Genomic DNA, 20,730 nt, shown 5'->3' with positions numbered 1-20,730 from the left:
AGCAATTATTGAGTGCCGGTTGTACGCCAAGCAATGTACAAAACACTTGTGAGAGGAGTCTAATGGGGGAGACAGACACTGAAATTACTGGAAGGAGGAAGTAATACAGCAAAAGACATGTACATAAGTCCTAAGGGTGGAAGCGGGTAAGGAGAGGGTAAGTACCCAAGTACTTAGGGGTCACAAATGTGCTAAAGCGAAAGTTAGGGGGATACAGAGAGAGGAGATGTCACTGACAGAGGCTGACTGGGTCATTGGTCTATTCCTTCCCCAAAGAAAGAGAATTGCATTGAAAGGCTTAACTGTGGTTTGTATCACACTATCAAGGAAGATAGAGACTCTCATAACTGCAATGTTGTGGTCATGTTCCCTTTTATTTTCAGAGTCCTGCTAAACCTCAGACTCCAAACAAAAGATGTGACAAAAAGAAATGTGCAGAAATAGAGGATACTCATGAAACATGCAATATAGGTTAGGGAAGGCAGGAACTGTTCTCCACCCACTATTTGGAATGGGAAGGAAGGGAAGGGAAAGGGAAATGGAAAAGAATAGGGAAAGGGAAAGAAAATAAGATTAAACTTGCACTTGAGAAAAAATGGAATAAAGTCTGCCAGACTTGCCTCTTCAGAAAGAGTTGTTAACTTTTAAAATCAAACATCACAAATGAGCAATGTGCCACCATTAATTCAATTTACCTTCATAGCAAATTCATGAACTCTCTCACCAGCCCAAACAGGATGTGTGTGTGCATCCACCAAACCTGAAATCAACAAACCTTGAAGTTAAACCCTGAAAAAATTAAGCTCTTTTTTTAAAAAAGGTTTTGTACACACCAACAATTACAAATGCAAACTACTATAATATTAAACAGATTTTTTCCACAGTTGGCTCTTGGCAAAATGTGCAAATGCTTGCTGCTGCTATTTTGGGAGGGACAGATTAAATGCTGCCTTGTGGTTTTTCTTTCAACTCAGCCAGTAAAGCTAAAATCCATAAAGGTAAATAAACCCATGATGGTAGCAATAAGAGATTTTGCTCTTCCTTATCCCCTGTATAAGCATATTGTTTTAAAAAAGATTGGTTTTTATGTCACTTCAATTGAAGTCTGTATTTTGCTTTAAACCTCTTTAATAAACAATTATGCCTCAAGTAGGCAGAATTAAGGAAGTCACCACTGTTAGCCTGTGGTGGGCAGGGAATGCATCTAATAATTAACAGTCATAATTATGGTACTTGTTAAGTGCTTACTATGTGCCAAGCACTGTTCTAAGCACTGGGGGAGATATCTCAGGTTGGATACAGTCCCTGTCCCCCATTGGGCTCACACTCTTAATCCCCTTTTTTTACAGATGAGATAACCAACTCCATTATTAGGCATACTGCACTCTCCCAACCGCTTAGTACAGTGTTCTGCACATAGCAAGTGCTCAATAAATAAGATGGATTGATTGATTCAGCGCATATTCCATGTTAAATAACATGCTTTGCATTAGAATAGGTGCAAAATAATTACATTGTCACAGTTTGGCCTCACAGTTTGGAAATGGATAGTTGTTCTTTGTCATTTTTGCCAAAATATGCCATGGATAAATCAATAAGGGATTAACAGGGGGAAATGAAGGGATCTAAAGGGGAAAGTAAGGGATGTTAAATGGTACAACACTAACTATGACATACTTAGTCTGTGACCCCCATGTGGAACAAGGACTGTATCCAACCTGATTATCTCTTATTTAGCCCATGACTTAGAACAGTGATTGGCACCTGATTGATGCTTATCAAACACCACAGTTATTATAGCCCTAACCCTTAATCTCCCCCTCCAGACTGTAAGGTCACTGTGGGCAGGGAATGTGTCTGCCAGTTGTCATATCGTATACTCTCAAGTGTTCAGTACAGTGCTCTGCACATAGGAAGCACTGAATAAATACCACTGATGATGGTGAATCACTAGGCTGGATGTCAAGGAGGGCAAAAATCCCGTTTTCCTTCCAACATCCTGTTGCCACTATCAATAAGTAGCCACCATCAATAACTAACAACCAAGACTCACTGGACCCAAGAATGGTATTTTGGGCATTCTTCAATTACTGATTTCAGTGATTCAGTGATACTTAAAGAAATGGTACTTACCTGGAAGTATACATTTCCCAGAACAGTCAATTATCTCCTCAAACACTTCTCCTGAGAACTGCTTACGGATAGTATCCACAGGACCTATGGCTTCTATAAATCCATCTCTGCAGAAAAACAACAATGGTTTGTGGAAAAAAATGAAACAGCGATTCAGCATATATCATCTTATTTCCTTTTGTTCACTAAAGTTGCTTGGTTCATCATTTACCATCTTTTAGAAAATGTGCAAGAGGTACCGATGTTATTTCTGGAAGACATGCAAGGTGATCTTGATGTTTAATGCTTCCCTGGATGAGATCAGGGAATGAGAGAATAGTGTGAAGTTCATAGTGTAGTGTTGGGAGTCAGAAGGGTCTTTTGCCGGTGCAGATCAGGACGCAAATTATGGCATGATTATGTTGCTGTTCATGCACTTGGATTTCTAGCCTTTGGGCACTTGGGATTCACCCCACCCACAGCCCCGCAGCACTTAAGTACATATCCATCATTTATTTATTTATATTATGTCTGTTTCCCCCTCTAAACTGCAAGTTCTTTGTGGGCAGGGAACATGTCCACCAACTCTGTTCATTGTACTGCCCCAAGCATTTAGTAGAGTTCTCAGCATAGAGCAAGTGCTCAATAAATGTCATTGATTGAATGACTGGTATGTCTGAAGGATGAGGAGCAGGGGCTTGTTGATGAAAGTTACAGGCTGAGAAGAGTAAAGGGTAAGTACTATGAAAGGAGAAGGAAAAACTGGCTTAGGTACATGGGAAATAATTGTTAACTAGGGAAGATTTAACATTGAGAAACAGTGGAAAGAACAAGGGCCTGGGGGTCAGGGAACCTGGGTTCTAATCTCAGCTTTGCTACTTCCCTGCTGTCACTGAATTGCTCTGTGCCCCAGTTTTCTCAACTTTAAAATGGTGATTAAATATCTGTGCTCCCTCCCCCTTAGACTGTGAGCCCTATGTGGTACAGCAACTTTATCCAAAATAATTATCATGTATCAACCCCAATGCCTAATATAGTGTTTGACACATTGAAAACCTTTATCATATACCATCATTTTATTGACAATAGTATTAAATATCTCATAATGCATATCACAGGGCATGCACTCCAGGAAATGTGGATGGCTCAGCTCAAACTCTACTACTACAAAAAATTCAAGCCCATGCTGGTGGCAGGACAACTGTTATCTACATACACTTCACCCAAACTGGCAAAGGACCAGAAATAGCACACCACTGCATTTTTAAAGACAGCACACAGGTGTGTAAGAGATCCTTTCCCAGTATCACACATGAATTAAATCTCACTGTCAGCAGCACCCTCTTGGAACCGAAGGACAACTCTATACTCTCCATATCCTTATTTCTCCTCCTCCCTCCTGCACTGGGAATCTCTGCTGCTAATAAGCACCTGCAGCTGGGAGAAGAGAGAAAAGGCAAATCAATCTCCCCCAGGTGTCGATTCTGCATTTCACACGAAATGAGTCACACTCCTACAGAATTCTTTACACCTTTTTCAAAGCTATGAACGGTTTGGTGATTTGATGTTTTCTACCGGACTGTGCTTGAGTGGCTTTTCAAGATCGACCACGAGCCACAGTTGAGCTGGTGGTTTATGGGAATCGTGCTCTGCACGAATAAGAGCTCAATAAATACCACTGATGGATAGAAGTGAACCGATGCTCACTTGCATAAACCTGCCGATTCTCACCTGTTTGAAGAAAGCCAGGGCCAAGGTTTCCCCTTCCCTGAGCTAACCTAGATGAAATAATCGGCCAATCAATCACAAACATATTTACTGAGCATTTACTGGGTGCAGAGCACCCTACTAATCTATTGTTATAACAATATAATAGACATATTCCCTGCCCACAACGAGTTTACAGTCTAGAGGGGTAGACAGACCCTAACGTTAATAAATTATGGATCTGTACATAAGTGATGGGGGGCAGTGGGTGGTGTGAATACCAAGTTCCGAAAGAGGTGTGCCTTCAATGAGGCTTTGCAGGTGGGGAGCGTAATTGTCTGGCGCCTATAAAGAGGGAGGGCTGGGGAGATCATAGGCAGGCTGTGGGTATGAGAGATGAGCTGGGGAGGGATGGGATAGTGAGTAGGTTGGCATTAGAGGTGGGATTTGCAGCCTGAGTTGTAGGAGGAGGCAGGGTCCTGGTGTCTTTGAAGAGCAGAGACTCCTGTTACTGTTGCAAAAAGGTTTGTAACCCTCTGGCGTGGGCAAGGTTTTGGCATTTTGATAGCTTTCTCCATCTGAGAAAACTTAGAGAGAACATGGGTGAACTGAAACAGGCCAGGATGGGCCTCAACTTTCCATCTTGAGCCAAACAACCTTCAGGGACTCTGGCGTTAGTCACCCATCATCTGGCATAGAACCCCCAGCTCAACGCAGTCCTTGCCTTGCCACTTTTTTTAATGGTATTTAAGAGTTTACTATATGGCAGGCACTGTACTAAGCACTGGGGTACATACAAGCTAATCAGGTTGGACACAGTCCCTGTGCCACCTTGGGGCTCACAGTTTTAATATCCCCATTTTACAAAGGAGGGAACAAGCTCAGAAAAGTGCATATATCTATAATTCTATTTATAACGTTACTGATGTTGTTTGTCTTGCTGTCTCTCTCCACCACTTCTAGACTGTGAGTCCACTGTGTGCAGGGACTCTCTTTATGTATAGCCCAATTGTGCTTTTCCCAAGCGCTCAGGACAGTGCTGTGGCACAGAGTAAACGCTCAAGAAGTAGGATCGCGTGAATGAAGGGGCTGATCCAGGGTCAGCCAGCGCACAGGTGGAGGAGTGGGGCTGGGAGCGCCGGTCCTTGCGGCGGGCAGGACGCCCCGGCTCTGGCCCGCCCTTGCCCGGAGGAGGTGGGGAGAGGGAGGAAAGGGTGCCCGGTGCCCCCGGGGTGGGCGTGGGAGGGTCTGACTCACCTTCCGATGAGCAGGCTGGCATTGTGGAGGAGAGTGAGGCCGGCCCCGGCCTGGAGGTAGGGTTGTCTCCGGTCACACACCAGCACCACTTGCTGGGCGTTCTCCAGCAGGAGCCGGTGTCCGCCGCCCATGGTGCTCGCCGCAGGAGGCCCACTGCGGGGGCACTGCGGGGGCACGGCCGGGCAGGGCCAGGGGGTGGGCAGGACCGGCCCAGGGGGTGGGGGACCCTGGCGCTCTGGCCTCCGGGCCAAGAGGAGGCGGGCGGGTTTGCTAAAAGTTCACTGACAACATTTTGGGGAGAAGGGTGGGGGGCAAGGACCTGGCGGGGGACGGCAGCCAGAGGCAGAAAGGGGCTGGGCCCGGGGAGGGCAGGGGGGTGGAGGGAAGGGCAGGGATTTGGAAGAGGCAGAGCCTGGAGGAGGGGCTGGAGGGGGCAGAGGTGGAGGAAAGGCAGCGGGCTGGAGGGGGCAGAGGTGGAGGAAAGGCAGGGGGCTGGAGGGGGCAGAGGTGGAGGAAGGGCAGGGGGCTGGAGGGGGCAGAGGTGGAGGAAGGGCAGGGAGCTGGAGGGGGCAGAGGCGGGGAGGAGGGACTGGAGAGGGCAGAGCCGTGGGAGGGCCTGGGACCCAGCGCTTTGAACAGCGCTTGGCACAGAGTAAGCGCTTAACCAATACCATCATTATTATTATTAGAGGGGGACAGAGGCAGGGTCGGGCCTGGGGTCTGGAGGGGTTAGAGGCGGGGGTTGGGGCGCACGGGTGGGGGTCGCACGAGGGAGGGGCAGCTGTTGGATGGGAGGGCGGTTGGGCTGGGCTGGGCCTCCCGTCTCTCCTCCTGCTGACCGTCAGACGCCCCCCGGACCCGCGGGCCCTCCTGCGGTGAGACCCCCCCCCCCCCCCGACGACAAAACTTAGGTTTTCTGTCGCGACCCAACCGACAGAAAAGTCCCCAGCTCAGAAGGGTGACGTTGGCTCCTTCCCCCAACGTTAAGCTGCCGTTCTCCCCGATCTAACCAACTGCCCGGGCTGGTTCCGCGCTCCGCACACAGTAAGCGCTCAGTAAATACTATCGATTGATGGATTTTAGGTGTCCGTGGACTCTGTCACCATCGTGGCCGGAGGAAAACAATTAAAAGTAAATAGGGCTGGCTCGTCTTCCCCGCAACGGTGGGAGGGGGTATTCGCTGGCCTTTTTCCCTGCAGCCGAAAAGAAAAAAAAAGTTCAGAATTTGAGAACCTGGACTGTTTTAAGCTTTGGTTAAAACGTCCCAGAATAACTTTAGAAAAAATGAGTAGGGAAATTAAATGACCTAATTTGCCAATCCAACACCTCTGAACTACAGGATTTTCACTTGTTTATACCCAACCTAAAAATCTGTGCATATATGTCATCCATATGTTATCCAATTGTATGTTACGTACTTTGATTATTTATAAATATTTTCTGTCTGCCTTCCTCATTACAGTGTAAACTCCCAGCGGGCAGGGATCATCTCCCTGCTTCAGTACCATCCCAAGCATTTAGTACAATTCGGGGCACCCAGCTGTTGCTCAACAAGTACTACTGCTAGTGTTAATACGGCTTCCAGCTCTGGGGGAATGAATGAATCCTAGCAGAGCTTCAGAGGTTGGGTCTGAAACTCTTCAGAGCATTACTGGGTTTGCCCATGGAGAGGGTATTATGGGAGAAGAAAGCAGGAAATTTATAATCTGGGCATTGTTCCAAAATTGGGAAGCTGCATCTGCTGCTAAACAAGGCTTTCTATTGTTTGCCAACCTAGGCCTTGACAGAGGTTGGCTTTTATCCTTTAGATCGGATGCCCAGGAGCCCAGTTGGGAGAAATCCCAAATCCATGAAACAGGCTAGACATTACCCAAAGACCTGTGGGTTCAAACCTCAACAGGAATCACATGAGTGTTTTTATAGTTCCATGGGTTGTGGGCAGGTGGGGTAAAGTATTCCCCACAAATAAAGTATTTGTGGCTTTTAAACTCTTTGTATTCCATGGTCTCTATGCCTTGTCCTTTATTGCTTTGGTGGTTGCCTGTAAACTTCTGGATATGAATATTATAAGGTATTTTTAAGTGCTATGTGCCAGACACTATACTAAGTAAATAGAGACAAGCTACTTTGATTGGACACAGTCCGTGTCCCACATGGGGCTGACAGTCTTAATCCCCACTTTACAAATGAGGGAAATGAGGCCCAGAGAAGTGAAGTGACTTGCCCAAGGTCATCCAGCAGAAAAATGGCAGAAATGGGATTAGAACCCAGGTCCTTCTGATTTCTAGGCCAGTGCTGTATCCATTAGGCCATGCTGCTTCTAGTCATATTTCTGTTACTAATATAACTTTCAGTGATGTGAATTTTTTTCTTTTTCTTTTTGTAGAGACTGTGTTATTAATCAACTGATTCCCTAGGACTGTTGTTCCAGTTTTCATTTTGCCTTAGATCATCATAGAACAAGTGGCCAAGGTAGAGCTATATTCCTGAATACCTTCCATTTCTTTTCTATGTATCGTAATCTTTTCTTCCATAGGATGTGCAGGGTTGAGAAGGAGGGCAAATGCAAGCCTACTTGAGCCCTTTTACTGAGGATTCCACTTTAAAAAGGTATATTATTGATCAATCTTTTTTATATATTTTGAGAAGCAATATTATCTCCATTTAATTGAGAGTTGCCCAGAGTTGCACAGTGAAGGTTGGTGAATAATCTAAGGTTACATTTCAGGGCTTCTCTAATTCTAATTGGAGTTAAAACCACCAACGTTCTAAAATCTTAAAAAAAAAATCTGTGACATCTGCTACTCATATTTTATTTGGATTGCCAAAAATGGCAGAGTTGAAATGTTAGAGAACCACAGAATGTTGTGGCCTTCTTTGAGAAAAGGTTTTGTGCAGACTGGGAGTCAGAGAATGAGCTGTGAACAGTAAATGGCACTGTCATTGGAAATCTGTGAGATGGCTTTTTGGCCTACAGTTTGCTAGCCACATGTTAGCCTTTTCAATTAAATACATCAGAAAGGAACACTCTCGAAAGTGTCATTTTCTGACTAGTTATATAATGTGCAAATGTGTGAGAGCCTTTAATGAAGTCACCATCACAAATTATATATGTACATATAGTTGTTTTCGTAATGGTATTTAAGCACTTATGTGCCAGCCCTGAATTAAGCACTGGGATAGATACAAGATAATCAGTTTGGATACAAGATAAGCAGTTTGGATGTAACAGGCTGCTGTGTGGCCTTAGAGTTCTGGTCACTCTGTGTACACAACAAGGTTGTCCTGTCGGTTGTTATGGCTAATGTTTGCAGTACCTGGCACTGTTTTCTCTTTCACCTCCTTTTCACAGTCTCTTTAGAGCTGTGATAATTTAAGTGTTTAGTAAAATAGCTTAGAAGCTCTGGACATCCATCAGATTCTCCCTACTCAAGTACACCTTTAGAGGGAGAGTTAAGGAGGATAGGAGCTGTGTTCTACCCCTTCTAGTTCAGTTTTTGTATAGTTCCCCCTCAGTGCCATAATAATAATGTTGGTATTTAAGCGCTTACTATGTGCCGAGCACTGTTCTAAGTGCTGGGGTAGACATGGGAATCAGGTTGTCCCACGTGGGGCTCACAGTCTTAATCCCCATTTTACAGATGAGGTAACTGAGGCACCGAGAAGTGAATAATAATAATGTTGGTATTTGTTAAGCACTTACTATGTGCAGAGCACTGTTCTAAGCGCTGGGGTATACAAGGTAATCAGGTTGTCCCACATGAGGCTCACAATCTTCATCCCCATTTTACAGATGAGGTAACTGAGGCACAGAGAAGTTAAGTGACTTGCCCATAGCCACACAGCTAAGTGGCAGAGCTGGGATTCGAACCCATGACCTCTGGCTCCCAAGCCCATGCTCTTTTCACTGAGCCACGCTGCTTCTCTAAGCAGCGACTTGCCCAAAGTCACACAGCTAACAAGTGGCCAAGCCGGGATTTAGTGGCCGAGCCGAGAATGGTTTATGCATAAAAGATAAAATTCTGCTCCCCTTGGTGTCTAAATGGTAATTTTTTTTGTTTTTGTCTGCTAGAGCCTGAAAAATATAGGAATCATGGCAACGTTGACAACTGAATTACCAGCAATGCTTTATTCATCGGCTAACTTTTCTAAATCAAGTTCTGGTAAATCAAAACAAAAAAACCCTCCCATTTCATCCTTACCATCATCCTTCAAATTTCCTATCACAAAAAAATCTTAAATTGTAGTTACTTGTTTGGATCAGTCAAGAAAAGATGGGGCGGGAAGAAAAGTGAGAGAGATTTCTGTTAGAGTATTTCCACTCTTCACCAGCCAATTACTAATAACAATTGACAGCCTAATATACTATTAAATAGAGACAAAAGAAATTAACTCGTTGAATAGAATTATCTTTATTTAGATACTGTGCTTGCGGATGAGACTTTTATACGAGCAGGGACAGTGGTCTGAGATTAGGTAGGGTTGAAAAAGGGAGGAAAAGACCTAGAGAGAGAGGCGCACACACAGACCTTTATCCAGGAGATATTCCCTTTGGAGAAGCACCAGTTAACAAGGAAAAGAGATGTCACAGAGACACAGCATGGCCGGGGGATAGAGCACAGAACTGGGAACAGTTCTTCCCCCGTGCTGGAACCTCTGGAGAGCAGCTCCCTGACAGCAGTAACAATGGCAATGTCACCGGCATCTTTGGACCAGGATTCCTGCCAGAAGAGGGAGATGGGGCAGCATCTGTTTTTTTCGATGACATCTGTTAAACACTTACTATGTGCCAGGCACTGTACTAAGTGCTGGGTTTGTTACAAGTTAATCGGGTTGGACACAGTCCCTATCCCACCTAGGGCTCGCGATCTTAATCCCCGTTTTGCACATGAGGTAACTGAGCCATAGGGAAGTTACGTGACTTGTCCAAAATCACACAGCAGACAAATAGGGCCAGGATTAGAATTTACGTCCTTTGACTCTCAGGCCCGTGCACTTTCCACTAGGCCACACTGCTTCTGTTGCTTGCAGAGGACCTAGCAGGCCATTTGCTGCATGTTCTACACGACTGCATGTTTGTGAATTTTTATTGCACAAACTAGTGACCTGACTGTAGTATGACAATTTGTATAAAAGATGATATGAATGAAGGCAGACCTATACGAAAAGCTGTTCCCTACTTGCATCGAAATATATTTTCTATTATAGCATGGAGAAATTGACCCCAGGGTCAAAATCCAAAAAAAATTCCGTGTGTTTACTCATAAATTGTTGGCCTTCCAAACTGTGCAGATGTTTGAAAAGGAAAATTTGTGTTGCGTTTGTTGTTGTGGCAGAATTTAATCTGGCGTTAACGGGAAGAGCAGCCAGATATTGTCAGTCATTCCAGGAGAATAGTGCCCCCTGGTGGAAAATGACTTTTTTTCCAGGATATTTTGGTTGAGCTGGCTGCTCATAACATTTTGTTTCTTTTACCTAGAAACTACCATTTCGGAGCAATCTCTCCACTTACCTGAAAAAAAGGACCGATTCGTCGGTAAAGGTCAGCAAGGCAGATCAGAGAGTCCAATCTGTAGAGATCATTGACAGTCCCCAGTCACTTTCTGCAGATATTTCAGCCACCAGAGGGAAATTCACCTCTCTGCCAGCCACTTTTCTCTGGACGGCAGCTGGCAAACCACCCCCGCCCCCTGGCCCCCAGGGTTATCCTAGTCCTGACCCCATCCTATAAAATGATCCTAGGGACTTCTTGGGCCTGGGAACCACGTAGATACAGCAATATAAGCCCGTGGTGAGCAGAGAGTGTCTGTTTATTGTTATATTGTACTCTCCCGAACAGTGCAGTGCTCAGGAAAAGTGGCCCTCCCTTTACTGGAGTAACCCACCTAGGCTTTTCTTATTTAGCTCTGGGGACTTGCTTGTTGAGGACCACCGTGGATTTTTCATAGTAGCATCAGGAATAAACTTTTCTTTCCTTTCACAGGTAAAAATAAGCATTTCTCCACAGAAAAAGCAAATCCTTTCAGGTGTGCTGAGAAACATATGTTTCTTTACGAAGAACAACAGTTAAAAGACAGAGAAAAGGTATTTTATCAACATCATTTTCAAAATGTGGTGTCCAAAATGAGGCACTCTGCTCCTATTTTCCTAGCTTTTATTTGACTGAATAATTTTGTTGCATTTGTAGTGCTAATCACAACTCCCTTGAGATTTTGCTTTCTTCCAACCATGTTCCAGTATATCCCAGTCATTCTCGTTATGTGGCACAAAACAGCATATAAGGCAAGACAAAACTCATTGTGTGCAGGGAATTTCACTTTTGGTTGTTGCACTGGACTTTCCCAAGCACTTAGTACAGTGTGCAGAGTATTCTACTGAGCACTTGGGAGAGACACATTCCTTGCCCAAAGCAAGCTTACAGTCTAGCACTCTAAGTGCTGTGGTAGGTTCAAGTTAATCAGACTAGACTCAGTCCTTGTCCTACATGAGGCTCACAGTCTAGGAGGAGGATAGGTATTTAGTCCCCATTTTAGAGATGAGGAAGCTGAGGCACGGAGGTGTTAAGTGACTTGCCTAAGGTCACTCAGAAGACCTATGGTGGAGCTGGGATTAGAACCCAGGTCCTCTGACTCCTAAACCCATACTCTTTCATTCATTCATTCAATAGTATTTATTGAGCGCTTACTATGTGCAGAGCACTGTACTAAGCGCTTGGGATGAACAAGTCGGCAACAGATAGAGACAGTCCCTGCCGTTTGACGGGCTTACAGTCTAATCGGGGGAGACGGACAGACAAGAACAATGGCAATAAACTGCGTCAAGGGGAAGAACATCTCTTAAAAACAATGGCAACTAAATAGAATTGAGGCGATGTACAATTCATTAACAAAATAAATAGGGTAACGAAAATATACACAGTTGAGCGGATGAGTACAGTGCTGTGGGGATGGGGAGGGAGAGGTGGAGGAGCAGAGGGAAAAGGGGAAAATGAGGCTTTAGCTGCGGAGAGGTAAAGGGGGGATGGCAGAGGGAGTAGAGGGGGAAGAGGAGCTCAGTCTGGGAACGCCTCTTGGAGGAGGTGAGTTTTAAGTAAGGTTTTGAAGAGGGAAAGAGAATCAGTTTGGCGGAGGTGAGGAGGGAGGGCGTTCCAGGACCGCGGGAGGACGTGACCCAGGGGTCGACGGCGGGATAGGCGAGACCGAGGGACGGCGAGGAGGTGGGCGGCGGAGGAGCGGAGCGTGCGGGGTGGGCGGTAGAAAGAGAGAAGGGAGGAGAGGTAAGAAGGGGCAAGGTGATGGAGAGCCTCGAAGCCTAGAGGGAGGAGTTTTTGTTTGGAGCGGAGGTCGATAGGCAACCACTGGAGTTGTTTAAGAAGGGGAGTGACATGCCCAGATCGTTTCTGCAGGAAGATGAGCCGGGCAGCGGAGTGAAGAATAGACCGGAGCGGGGCGAGAGAGGAGGAAGGGAGGTCAGAGAGAAGGCTGACACAGTAGTCTAGCCGGGATATAACGAGAGAGCCGTAATAGTAAGGTAGCTGTTTGGGTGGAGAGGAAAGGGCGGATCTTGGCGATATTGTAGAGGTGAAACCGGCAGGTCTTGGTAACAGATAGGATGTGTGGGGTGAACGAGAGGGACGAGTCAAGGATGACACCGAGATTGCGGGCCTGCGGGACGGGAAGGATGGTCGTGCCATCCACGGTGATGGAGAAGTCTGGGAGCGGACCGGGCTTGGGAGGGAAGATGAGCTCAGTCTTGCTCATGTTGAGTTTTAGGTGGCGGGCCGACATCCAGGTGGAGACGTCCCGGAGGCAGGAGGAGATGCGAGCCTGAAGGGAGGGGGAGAGGACAGGGGCGGAGATGTAGATCTGCGTGTCATCTGCGTAGAGATGGTAGTCGAAGCCGTGAGAGCGGATGAGTTCACCGAGGGAGTGAGTGTAAATGGAGAACAGAAGAGGGCCAAGAACTGACCCTTGAGGAACTCCAACAGTTAAAGGATGGGAGGGGGAGGAGGCTCCAGCGTAGGAGACCGAGAATGACCGGCCAGAGAGGTAAGAGGAGAACCAGGAGAGGACAGAGTCCGTGAAGCCAAGGTGAGATAAGGTGAGGAGGAGGGGATGGTCGACAGTGTCAAAGGCAGCAGAGAGGTCAAGGAGGATCAGAATGGAGTAGGAGCCATTGGATTTGGCAAGAAGGAGGTCATGGGTGACCTTAGAGAGAGCAGTCTTGGTAGAGTGGAGGGGACGGAAGCCTTTCCACACTGCTAAGTCTCGGGTAGAGCTGGGAATAGAGACACTGATCCAAAATTTGATTAACTTGCTAGGGGCTTAGAAAGTGTGTATTATGCCATGATTTATTCCACTGCCACTTTTTCCCTGATCATTAGTGTGGCCAAAGAGTAGCGTAGCTCAGTGGAAAGAGCACGGGCTTGGGAGTCAGAGGTCATAGGTTCGAATCCCGGCTCTGCCACTTGGCAGCTGGGTAACTGTGGGCAAGTCACTTCACTTCTCTGTGCCTCAGTTACCTCATCTGTAAAATGGGGATTAACACTGTGAGCCTCACGTGGGACAATCTGATTACCCTGTATTTACCCCAGCGCTTAGAACAGTGCTCTGCACATAGTAAGCGCTTCACAAACACCCACATTATTAAAGAGTAATGCTTTATACTTTAGAAACACTAATTTCATTTTCTGTATCTGCAGGATAGTCTTGCTCTACAACATCTGAAAGCTCGTGAAAAATGTAATTACGCATCCAGAATGAAAACTCGAAATCGCAAAAACACGGTCATTCTAGGCTCCCGTTTCAAGTGTCAGAGTTCTGTTGTAGATAAGGGCCAGGATTCTGCTTTTATTTTATCTTTAAGAAAATGTAAGTATAAACATTCAGGGTTTTAAAAAAATATTTTAGAGTATGATAGTGACAACTAAAATTGTATTTTTGTGCCCTGGGGTGTTGGATTGCTTCCAGCTAAAGTCAGTGTTGTAGAGTCCCACTTTTCAAAGAATGGGCAGGATCTTGCTCCTCCAGCAGTGGTGTACAGTGTGGAAGCTGGTGGATGGGACCATTAGTTTTAGATGCCACATTTTATATTTGGCAAAAGTGAATAGCCAACAGCAGAAAATAGCTCAGGAACTCCTACTGGCTTCTAAAGACTTAGAAACAAAGATTGCAACCTAAGAGCCAAATGATGGAATCAGGAGCCATGTGTGCAAAATTTAAAATGGAGGCCCACGAAGACCAGACACCCTCTATAAAGGAAGGGTTAAGGTTGAAGGTTTAGACCTGGAGATAGAGCAGAAATTATTGATGTATTATGGTTAGGAAAAAAGTTAGGATTGAAGGTGAGGGCTAGAGAGAGGGAGTTGGGGAGAAGGCATTTCATTTTATTGCATGCAAGGACCAGTAGTGCTGAAGATTGCATAGAAATTTTCAAAGGGCCAGGAGACAATGGACTATCATCCTTCCTTGGCTTCTGCCTCTTCCTAGCCACTAGACACAGGAGAGTTCATTATGTAATGTTGCCTGCTGATTTGTTTGACATTTTATAGTTTAGTATCTCCTAGGTTATAATTTTAGGACTGTGTTATCCCTCAAAACCTCTCTGGATCTGCCAGTCTAAAACGTAGCGAGAGAGAGCTTGTCTTAAAATGGTGAATCCATCTTCAAATGGAAAGAGCATGGCCTGGGAGTCAGAGGACCTGGGTTCTAATTCTGACTCCGCCACTTGACTTCTCCCTGCCTCAGTTCCTTCATCTGCAAAATGTGAATTCAGTATCTGTTTCCCTCCTACATAGACTGTGAGCCCCATGTGGGACAGGGGACTGTGTCCAACCTGATTAATTTGTATCTAATCCAGAGTTTAGAACAGTGCTTGACACATAGTAAGCACTTAACAAATAAATAAATGGGAAGCAGGGTGGCATAGTGGCAAAACCCCGGGCTTGGGAGTCAGAGGTTATGGGTACTAATCCTGGCTCTGCCACCTGTCAGCTCTGTGACTTTGGGCAAGTCACTTAACTTCTTGGTGCCTCAGGAATCTCATCTGTAAAATGGGGATTAAGACTGTGAGCTTCACGTGGGACAACCGATTACTCTGTATCTACCACAGCACTTAGAACAGTGCTCAGCACATAGTAAGTGCTTAACAAATACCAACATTATTTTTATTATTAAATATCATTTTTTGGAAAAAAGTGAAGTTATGGTTTTAAGATTAGACAGTGGCCCCAGCTGTCTAAAATTCTCAAATCTGAAGTCTGCATGTTGGGTCTCAAAGATTTCTAATTTTTTATCTTGTTTTATCCTTTAATGTACTCATTAGGTCATTAAATCCATTTAAGAAATGAGATTTATTGAACTAAAGCTTGCAATGAATGATACTGACCTCAACCTAAATACCTTTCAATTCTCTTGAAAGGTTGTGAAGAAGAAAAAAAGAGTATATCTGAATATATTACTGAACAAAAACATAGATTTTTTATGGAGGTACTAAATTCAATTTATTACTTTATGCAGTTAGTTACCAGTAATATTTAGAAATGTTCTCCTATACTCCCTCCTATTTAGACCACAAGCCCCATTGGGGACAGGGAATTTGTTTTACCTGATTAACTTGATCTACCCCCAGCTCATAGTCCAGTGCTTGATACATAGTAGGTACTTAAAATATAATAACAACAATAATATTTTTCCATTTCAGTCCCTGACCTACAAAATTCTGAGATGTGGTTTTAGCACATTTCAATGGGTTTTTTTGGGTTTTTTCCCCCTGAATTATCTGGTTTGGCTGTCTTAATGGAGTAAATTAATCAGACAGTTGACAAATGTCCTTTTCACTTTAGGCCAGTAGATGCAGCAACAGATAAATTTATCACTTAAATGATTGATTAACTATGCAAAAAAGATTTGCTAGGACTCATTTTATAGACTATGATGGAATAATGTTTCTAATTGTTTTGCTTCTGTTTTTATCCTCACAGTATGAATTGGGTGTCAAACGACAAGCTATTAAGGATTTGGAAAAAGCTATGATACAGAAGGAGGAGGAATTTAAATTAGCAGAAAAAAAGCTCTTAAAGAATGAAGTGGCTTTTGAGGAATTTCTCCGAGAAAATGACAAAAAATCTGAAGATGCCCTTAAAATGTTAGCATTTAAGTAATTATCCGGTTTTTGATCCATTGCTTTAAACATGGCTTTAAATATTTTTTTTTTATTGAATTTAGCGTTGGGCAGGAAATCAAAGCCAAGCTTCGAGTCACAGCAGAGTTAAAAACAGCTACTGATGAAGTGGTGGCTATGAAAAAGTAAGTCCATTATTGGTAGGATCCAATAGTTTTCTATAAGAACTTATTGAAAACCCTAATTCTCTGACAGTGGTGTCAGTGACTGTTCTCAGCTAATTCAACTTTCCATTCATCCATTCAATCGTATTCATTGAGCGCATACTGTGTGCAGAGCACTGTACTAAGCGCTTGGAATGTACAATTAGGCAACAGATAGAGACAATCCCTGCCCAACAACTTCAATTGTATTTATTGAGCACTTACTATATGCAGAGCACTGTACTAAGTGCTTGGGAGAATACAATACTACAATAAACAGATACATTCCTGCCCACAACAAGCTTACAGTCTAGAGGGGGAGACTGACATTAATATGCATAAATAAATTACAAATAAATACATAAGCCCTATGGGGCTGGAAGAGGGGATGAATAATGGGAGCTTCCCATGTTCATTAAGGCAAAACTAGCCACAAGCCCAGAAATTGTTTGGGAAAGAAACCTATGATTGAACTTTAGAAACTAGAGCTAAGACCAACTGATCAACTCTTTTCCGTCTAGAAATGCCCTCTGTGACCAGTTTTAGATCTCAGGAACACTGTCATATTTACATTTTATATTTAAATGTAAATATCCCTCAGTGGAAACTTATGCCACTTTTCTTAATAAACGACTGCATGGACCAGGAGAGCTTCTGCTAAAAATGCTTTCTTAATTCATTGTATTCTTATTTGGTAATCATCCTTGCAAGCATTTACAGTCTTTTAGTACTTTGTCCAGTTGCGGTGATTCATTATTCAAATGTCCAGGGGCTATAATCAACCAGTTAATTGGGGATTATTTCTGTTGTCTTTTCTCCCAAGGGAGTCCCTTCTTGTAGATTTATTCATTTTAAGCACATTCCTGCAAAGTGGTGTTCAATGTTTTGACAAAGTTCGTATGAATGGGATGAGTGGATATACAGGCAGAACTGCAGCTGCATGGTAAAATACTTGATCTAAACATTTGTTTCAAGATCCTGTGTTTGGCAGTTTGTAAGGCAACCCCCTTTAGGACTAACACCCCTCTCTGACTTTTAGCACCTCTTTTTTGCCTCAGGCAGAAAAAGAGGCATCTGTGGTTTTAGAGAGCCCATTTTCTTAGCCTGATCAACTGTGGCTACTTTAGAAAAGGGGTCTGGTAATTTACCCCCAAATTACTGGGAATATAGGCTTCACATAGTGTGGAAAGCAACTGAAGAAGGCTTATAGGAATCCTACTTTGGGGGAGGATGCACAGAGATACTGCTCTTTTGGAAAGACTGATGATGCTCTTTCTCTGTATGACCATACTGGATGGAAGCAGTGAAGTTTTGAGGGCATTCACAAAAGAAATAAGGTCACTGCAGATCTGAAAAAGAATAAGAAATACACTGTACTCCTTGAAGCTTCAAGGGGGGAGAGAAACAATTATAAATTATGTATTAAAATCAGTTATTTAGTTTTTTAAAAATTGGTGTGATCTGACTGACCTTGTCAATCATATAACCACTACATGTTTCCTTTGAGTAGTGAAATTGCAAAAGCTGAAATCCTCCTTAAGGAGTACTTGGACTGTGGAAAGTTTTTGTGGAAGGTGTCCCCTAAGATTTGGCGAGTACAGCAAGCCGTAAAAAAAATCTCCGCCCACAGAGCTAGACAGAGTTCTGGGACTATTACTTTTCCAAAACTAGCATTAGGTAAGTATCAAGTGATAATTTGGGTTTTTTTAATTCCTTATTGGAATAATATTTGTAACAGTTCTCTTAGATCAATGAATTGTATTTGAGTGCTTACCCATGCAGAGCTGCAGTACAGTACTGTATACTGCATTTAAACTTTAATACATGCTTGGGAGAGTACAATATAAGAGTTGGTTGACACGTTCCCTGTCCACAATGAGCGTACAGTCTAGAGGGGGAGAGGCATTAAAAAAAATACATTTTGGATATATACATAAGTGCTGTAGATATACATAAGTGCTGTGGTGCTGAGAGAGTGGGTGGCATAGAAGGGAGTGGGAGAAGGGGAAATGAGGGCTTAGGCAAGGTTGTTTGGCGGGTTTGGAAGGTGGGGAGAGTGATTGATGGATATGAAGAGGGAAATCACTCCAAGCGAGAGGTTGGCAGTGAGATGGGCAAGATCTCCAAGCGAGAGGTTGGCAGTGAGATGGGCAAGAGAGAAGGTTAAGAGAGATGGTGAATAGCTTGGCATTAGAGGAACAAAATGTGCAGGCTGGGTTGTACTAGGGGAGCAGAGGGGTGTGAGATAGGAGGGGGCAAGGTGATTGAGTGCTTTAAAAGCCAAAGGTAAGGAGTTTCTGTTTGATGCAGAGGTGTATGGGCAATCACTGAAGGTTCTTGATGAGTGGGGAGATATAGACTTAACATTTTGGTTAAAAAAAAAAAAAGTCTGAGCAGCAGTATGGAATGGATGGGCTGGAGTGGGGAGAGAAAAGAGGAAGGGAGGTCAGCAGAGAGGCTGGCGCAGTAATCAAGATGGTATAGGTTACGGGCTTGTATTAATGTGGCAGCATTTTGAATGGAGAGGAAAGGGCAGATTTAAGCAATGTTGTGAAAGTCGAACCAACAGAATTTAATGACAGATTGACTATGTGGGTTGAATGAGAAAGATGAGTTAAGGATAATGCAAAGGTTATGGGCTTGTAAAACACGAATGCTATGATTTGTCTACAGTGATGGGAAACTCAAAGGGAAGTCAGGGTTTGGGTAGGGGGATAAGAAGTTCTGTTTTGGACATGTTAAATTTGAGTTGTCAGCGGGATATCCAAGTAGAAATGTCCTGCAGGCAGGAGGCAATGTAAGACTGGAGAGGAGGAGAGAGATCAGGGCTGGAGATGTAGATTTGGGAATCAATCGCCCAAAGGCGGTAGTTAAAGTCATGGGAGTGAAAGGTGTGGGTGTAGATGGAGAATACAAGGGGAACCAGAACTGAACCTTCAGGGCCTCCAAAAAGTTAGCGGGTGGGAGGCAGAGGAGGAGCCTGCGAAAGAGACTTAAATACCTTTAACGTTTTCTTTCACTTGCTAAGGAATATTAGCCATGTATAACAACTCTTTCATCATTTCTGCCTCTGTGAATGCGTGAAAAAATAATAGTGTAGGAAGAGTGGTATTAGAACAATTTTACCAAAATATTTTGGGGCTCCTTACCTACCATTATAATTAGGCATAAAGCTTACTAAATAGTTGCCTTTTGCACAATGCCAGTATATTTTGGCTTGGTCACCCCCAAGCCACCATCCCCCACACCCCCGAGAGAAAGTGATTGTGGAGAAGCAGAATGGTGATGCAAAAGGGAGTGAGAGAAGAGGAAATGAGGGTCCAGTTGGAGAAGGCCTCTTGGTGATGTGCCTTGTCATTCATTCAATAGTATTTATTGAGCACTTACTATGTGCAGAGCACTGTATTAAGTGCTTGGAATGAACAAGTCGGCAACAGATAGAGACAGGTGGGGAGAGTGATTGTCAGATACGAAGAGGGAGGGCCTAAAAATAATAATAATCATGGTATTCATTCCATTTTACCTCTTGATATTGCTATATAATTTTCATCATATTTAATATGTACACTTGTACATATCTTTAAATTATTTATATTTAATGTCTGCCACCCCTCTAGACTGTAAGCCCTTTGTGGGCAATGCCTATGCCTGCCAACTCTGTTGTATTGTACTCTTCAAAGCACTTAATATAGTGCTGTGCATATAGCCATTGATCGATTGGTTTAATTATTTCATATTTTTAATGCTCCATTTCATAATTACAGTACAGTACTGACTCTTGGGCAAGACTAGATTTTGACACCCAGGGGCCGAAGGAATTGAACAAAGAATGGGAAGATGAAGGTGAAGGAGGAGAGAGAAGGTTTAAGCAGTGGAAACACCTTTACTTTTTCCATGCTGCCATTTATTCTTCTTGATCAATCAATCATATTTATTTGAGTGCTTTGTGCAGAACATTTTACTAAGCACTTGGGAGAGTGATAATAATAATGATGTTAGTATTTAAGTGCTTACTATGTGCCAAGCACTGTTCTAAGAGTTGGTAAACACATTCCCTGCCCACAGCAAGCTTACAGTCTAGAGGGGAAACTAAACAGCGAGTTCACCATGATACAGCTTTGGCAGGGGGTCAGGTAGGAGTGTGGCAGGCAGTGGAACTGAGGGAAAAGAGCGGCATGGCTTAGTGGACAGAGCACAGGCCAGGGAGTCAGAAGGACCTGAGTTCTAATTCCAGCTCTGCCACATGTCTGCTGTGTGACCTTGGGCAAGTCACTTCACTACTCTGGGCCTCAGTTACCTCATCTGTAAAATGTGGATTGAGTGTGAGCTC

General features: G+C 44.0%; 2 protein-coding genes across 8 annotated transcripts in view; one reads left to right on the top strand and one right to left on the bottom strand.

The window, feature by feature from the left end:
- Positions 1–5,368, bottom strand: part of AMDHD1 (amidohydrolase domain containing 1) — a 14,764-nt gene extending 9,396 nt beyond the window's left edge. The window contains exons 1-3 of the mRNA XM_029079264.2: positions 5,077–5,368; positions 2,134–2,240; positions 696–760 (exon numbers count right to left, since the gene is read on the bottom strand). Coding sequence (XP_028935097.1) covers positions 696–760; positions 2,134–2,240; positions 5,077–5,207 — 303 coding nt within the window. The 5' untranslated portion in view covers positions 5,208–5,368. The remainder of the gene's footprint in view (positions 1–695; positions 761–2,133; positions 2,241–5,076) is intronic.
- The window catches only part of CCDC38 (coiled-coil domain containing 38), a 27,089-nt gene continuing 10,607 nt past the window's right edge, over positions 4,249–20,730 (top strand). Inside the window, exons 1-10 of one of the 7 annotated variants that reach the window (XM_029079259.2) lie at positions 4,249–4,343; positions 7,463–7,548; positions 9,149–9,239; positions 10,556–10,618; positions 11,060–11,160; positions 13,778–13,946; positions 15,496–15,563; positions 16,058–16,221; positions 16,302–16,382; positions 17,911–18,077. In XM_029079259.2, coding sequence (XP_028935092.1) covers positions 9,170–9,239; positions 10,556–10,618; positions 11,060–11,160; positions 13,778–13,946; positions 15,496–15,563; positions 16,058–16,221; positions 16,302–16,382; positions 17,911–18,077 — 883 coding nt within the window. In that variant the 5' untranslated portion in view covers positions 4,249–4,343; positions 7,463–7,548; positions 9,149–9,169. The other 6 variants (XM_029079258.2, XM_029079261.2, XM_029079257.2 and 3 more) reach the window with 6 other exon arrangements.

The sequence above is a fragment of the Ornithorhynchus anatinus genome, chromosome 14 (genome assembly GCF_004115215.2).
Source record: "Ornithorhynchus anatinus isolate Pmale09 chromosome 14, mOrnAna1.pri.v4, whole genome shotgun sequence".
Lineage (NCBI taxonomy): Eukaryota > Metazoa > Chordata > Mammalia > Monotremata > Ornithorhynchidae > Ornithorhynchus > Ornithorhynchus anatinus.
This window is presented reverse-complemented; position numbering and strand designations above follow the sequence as displayed.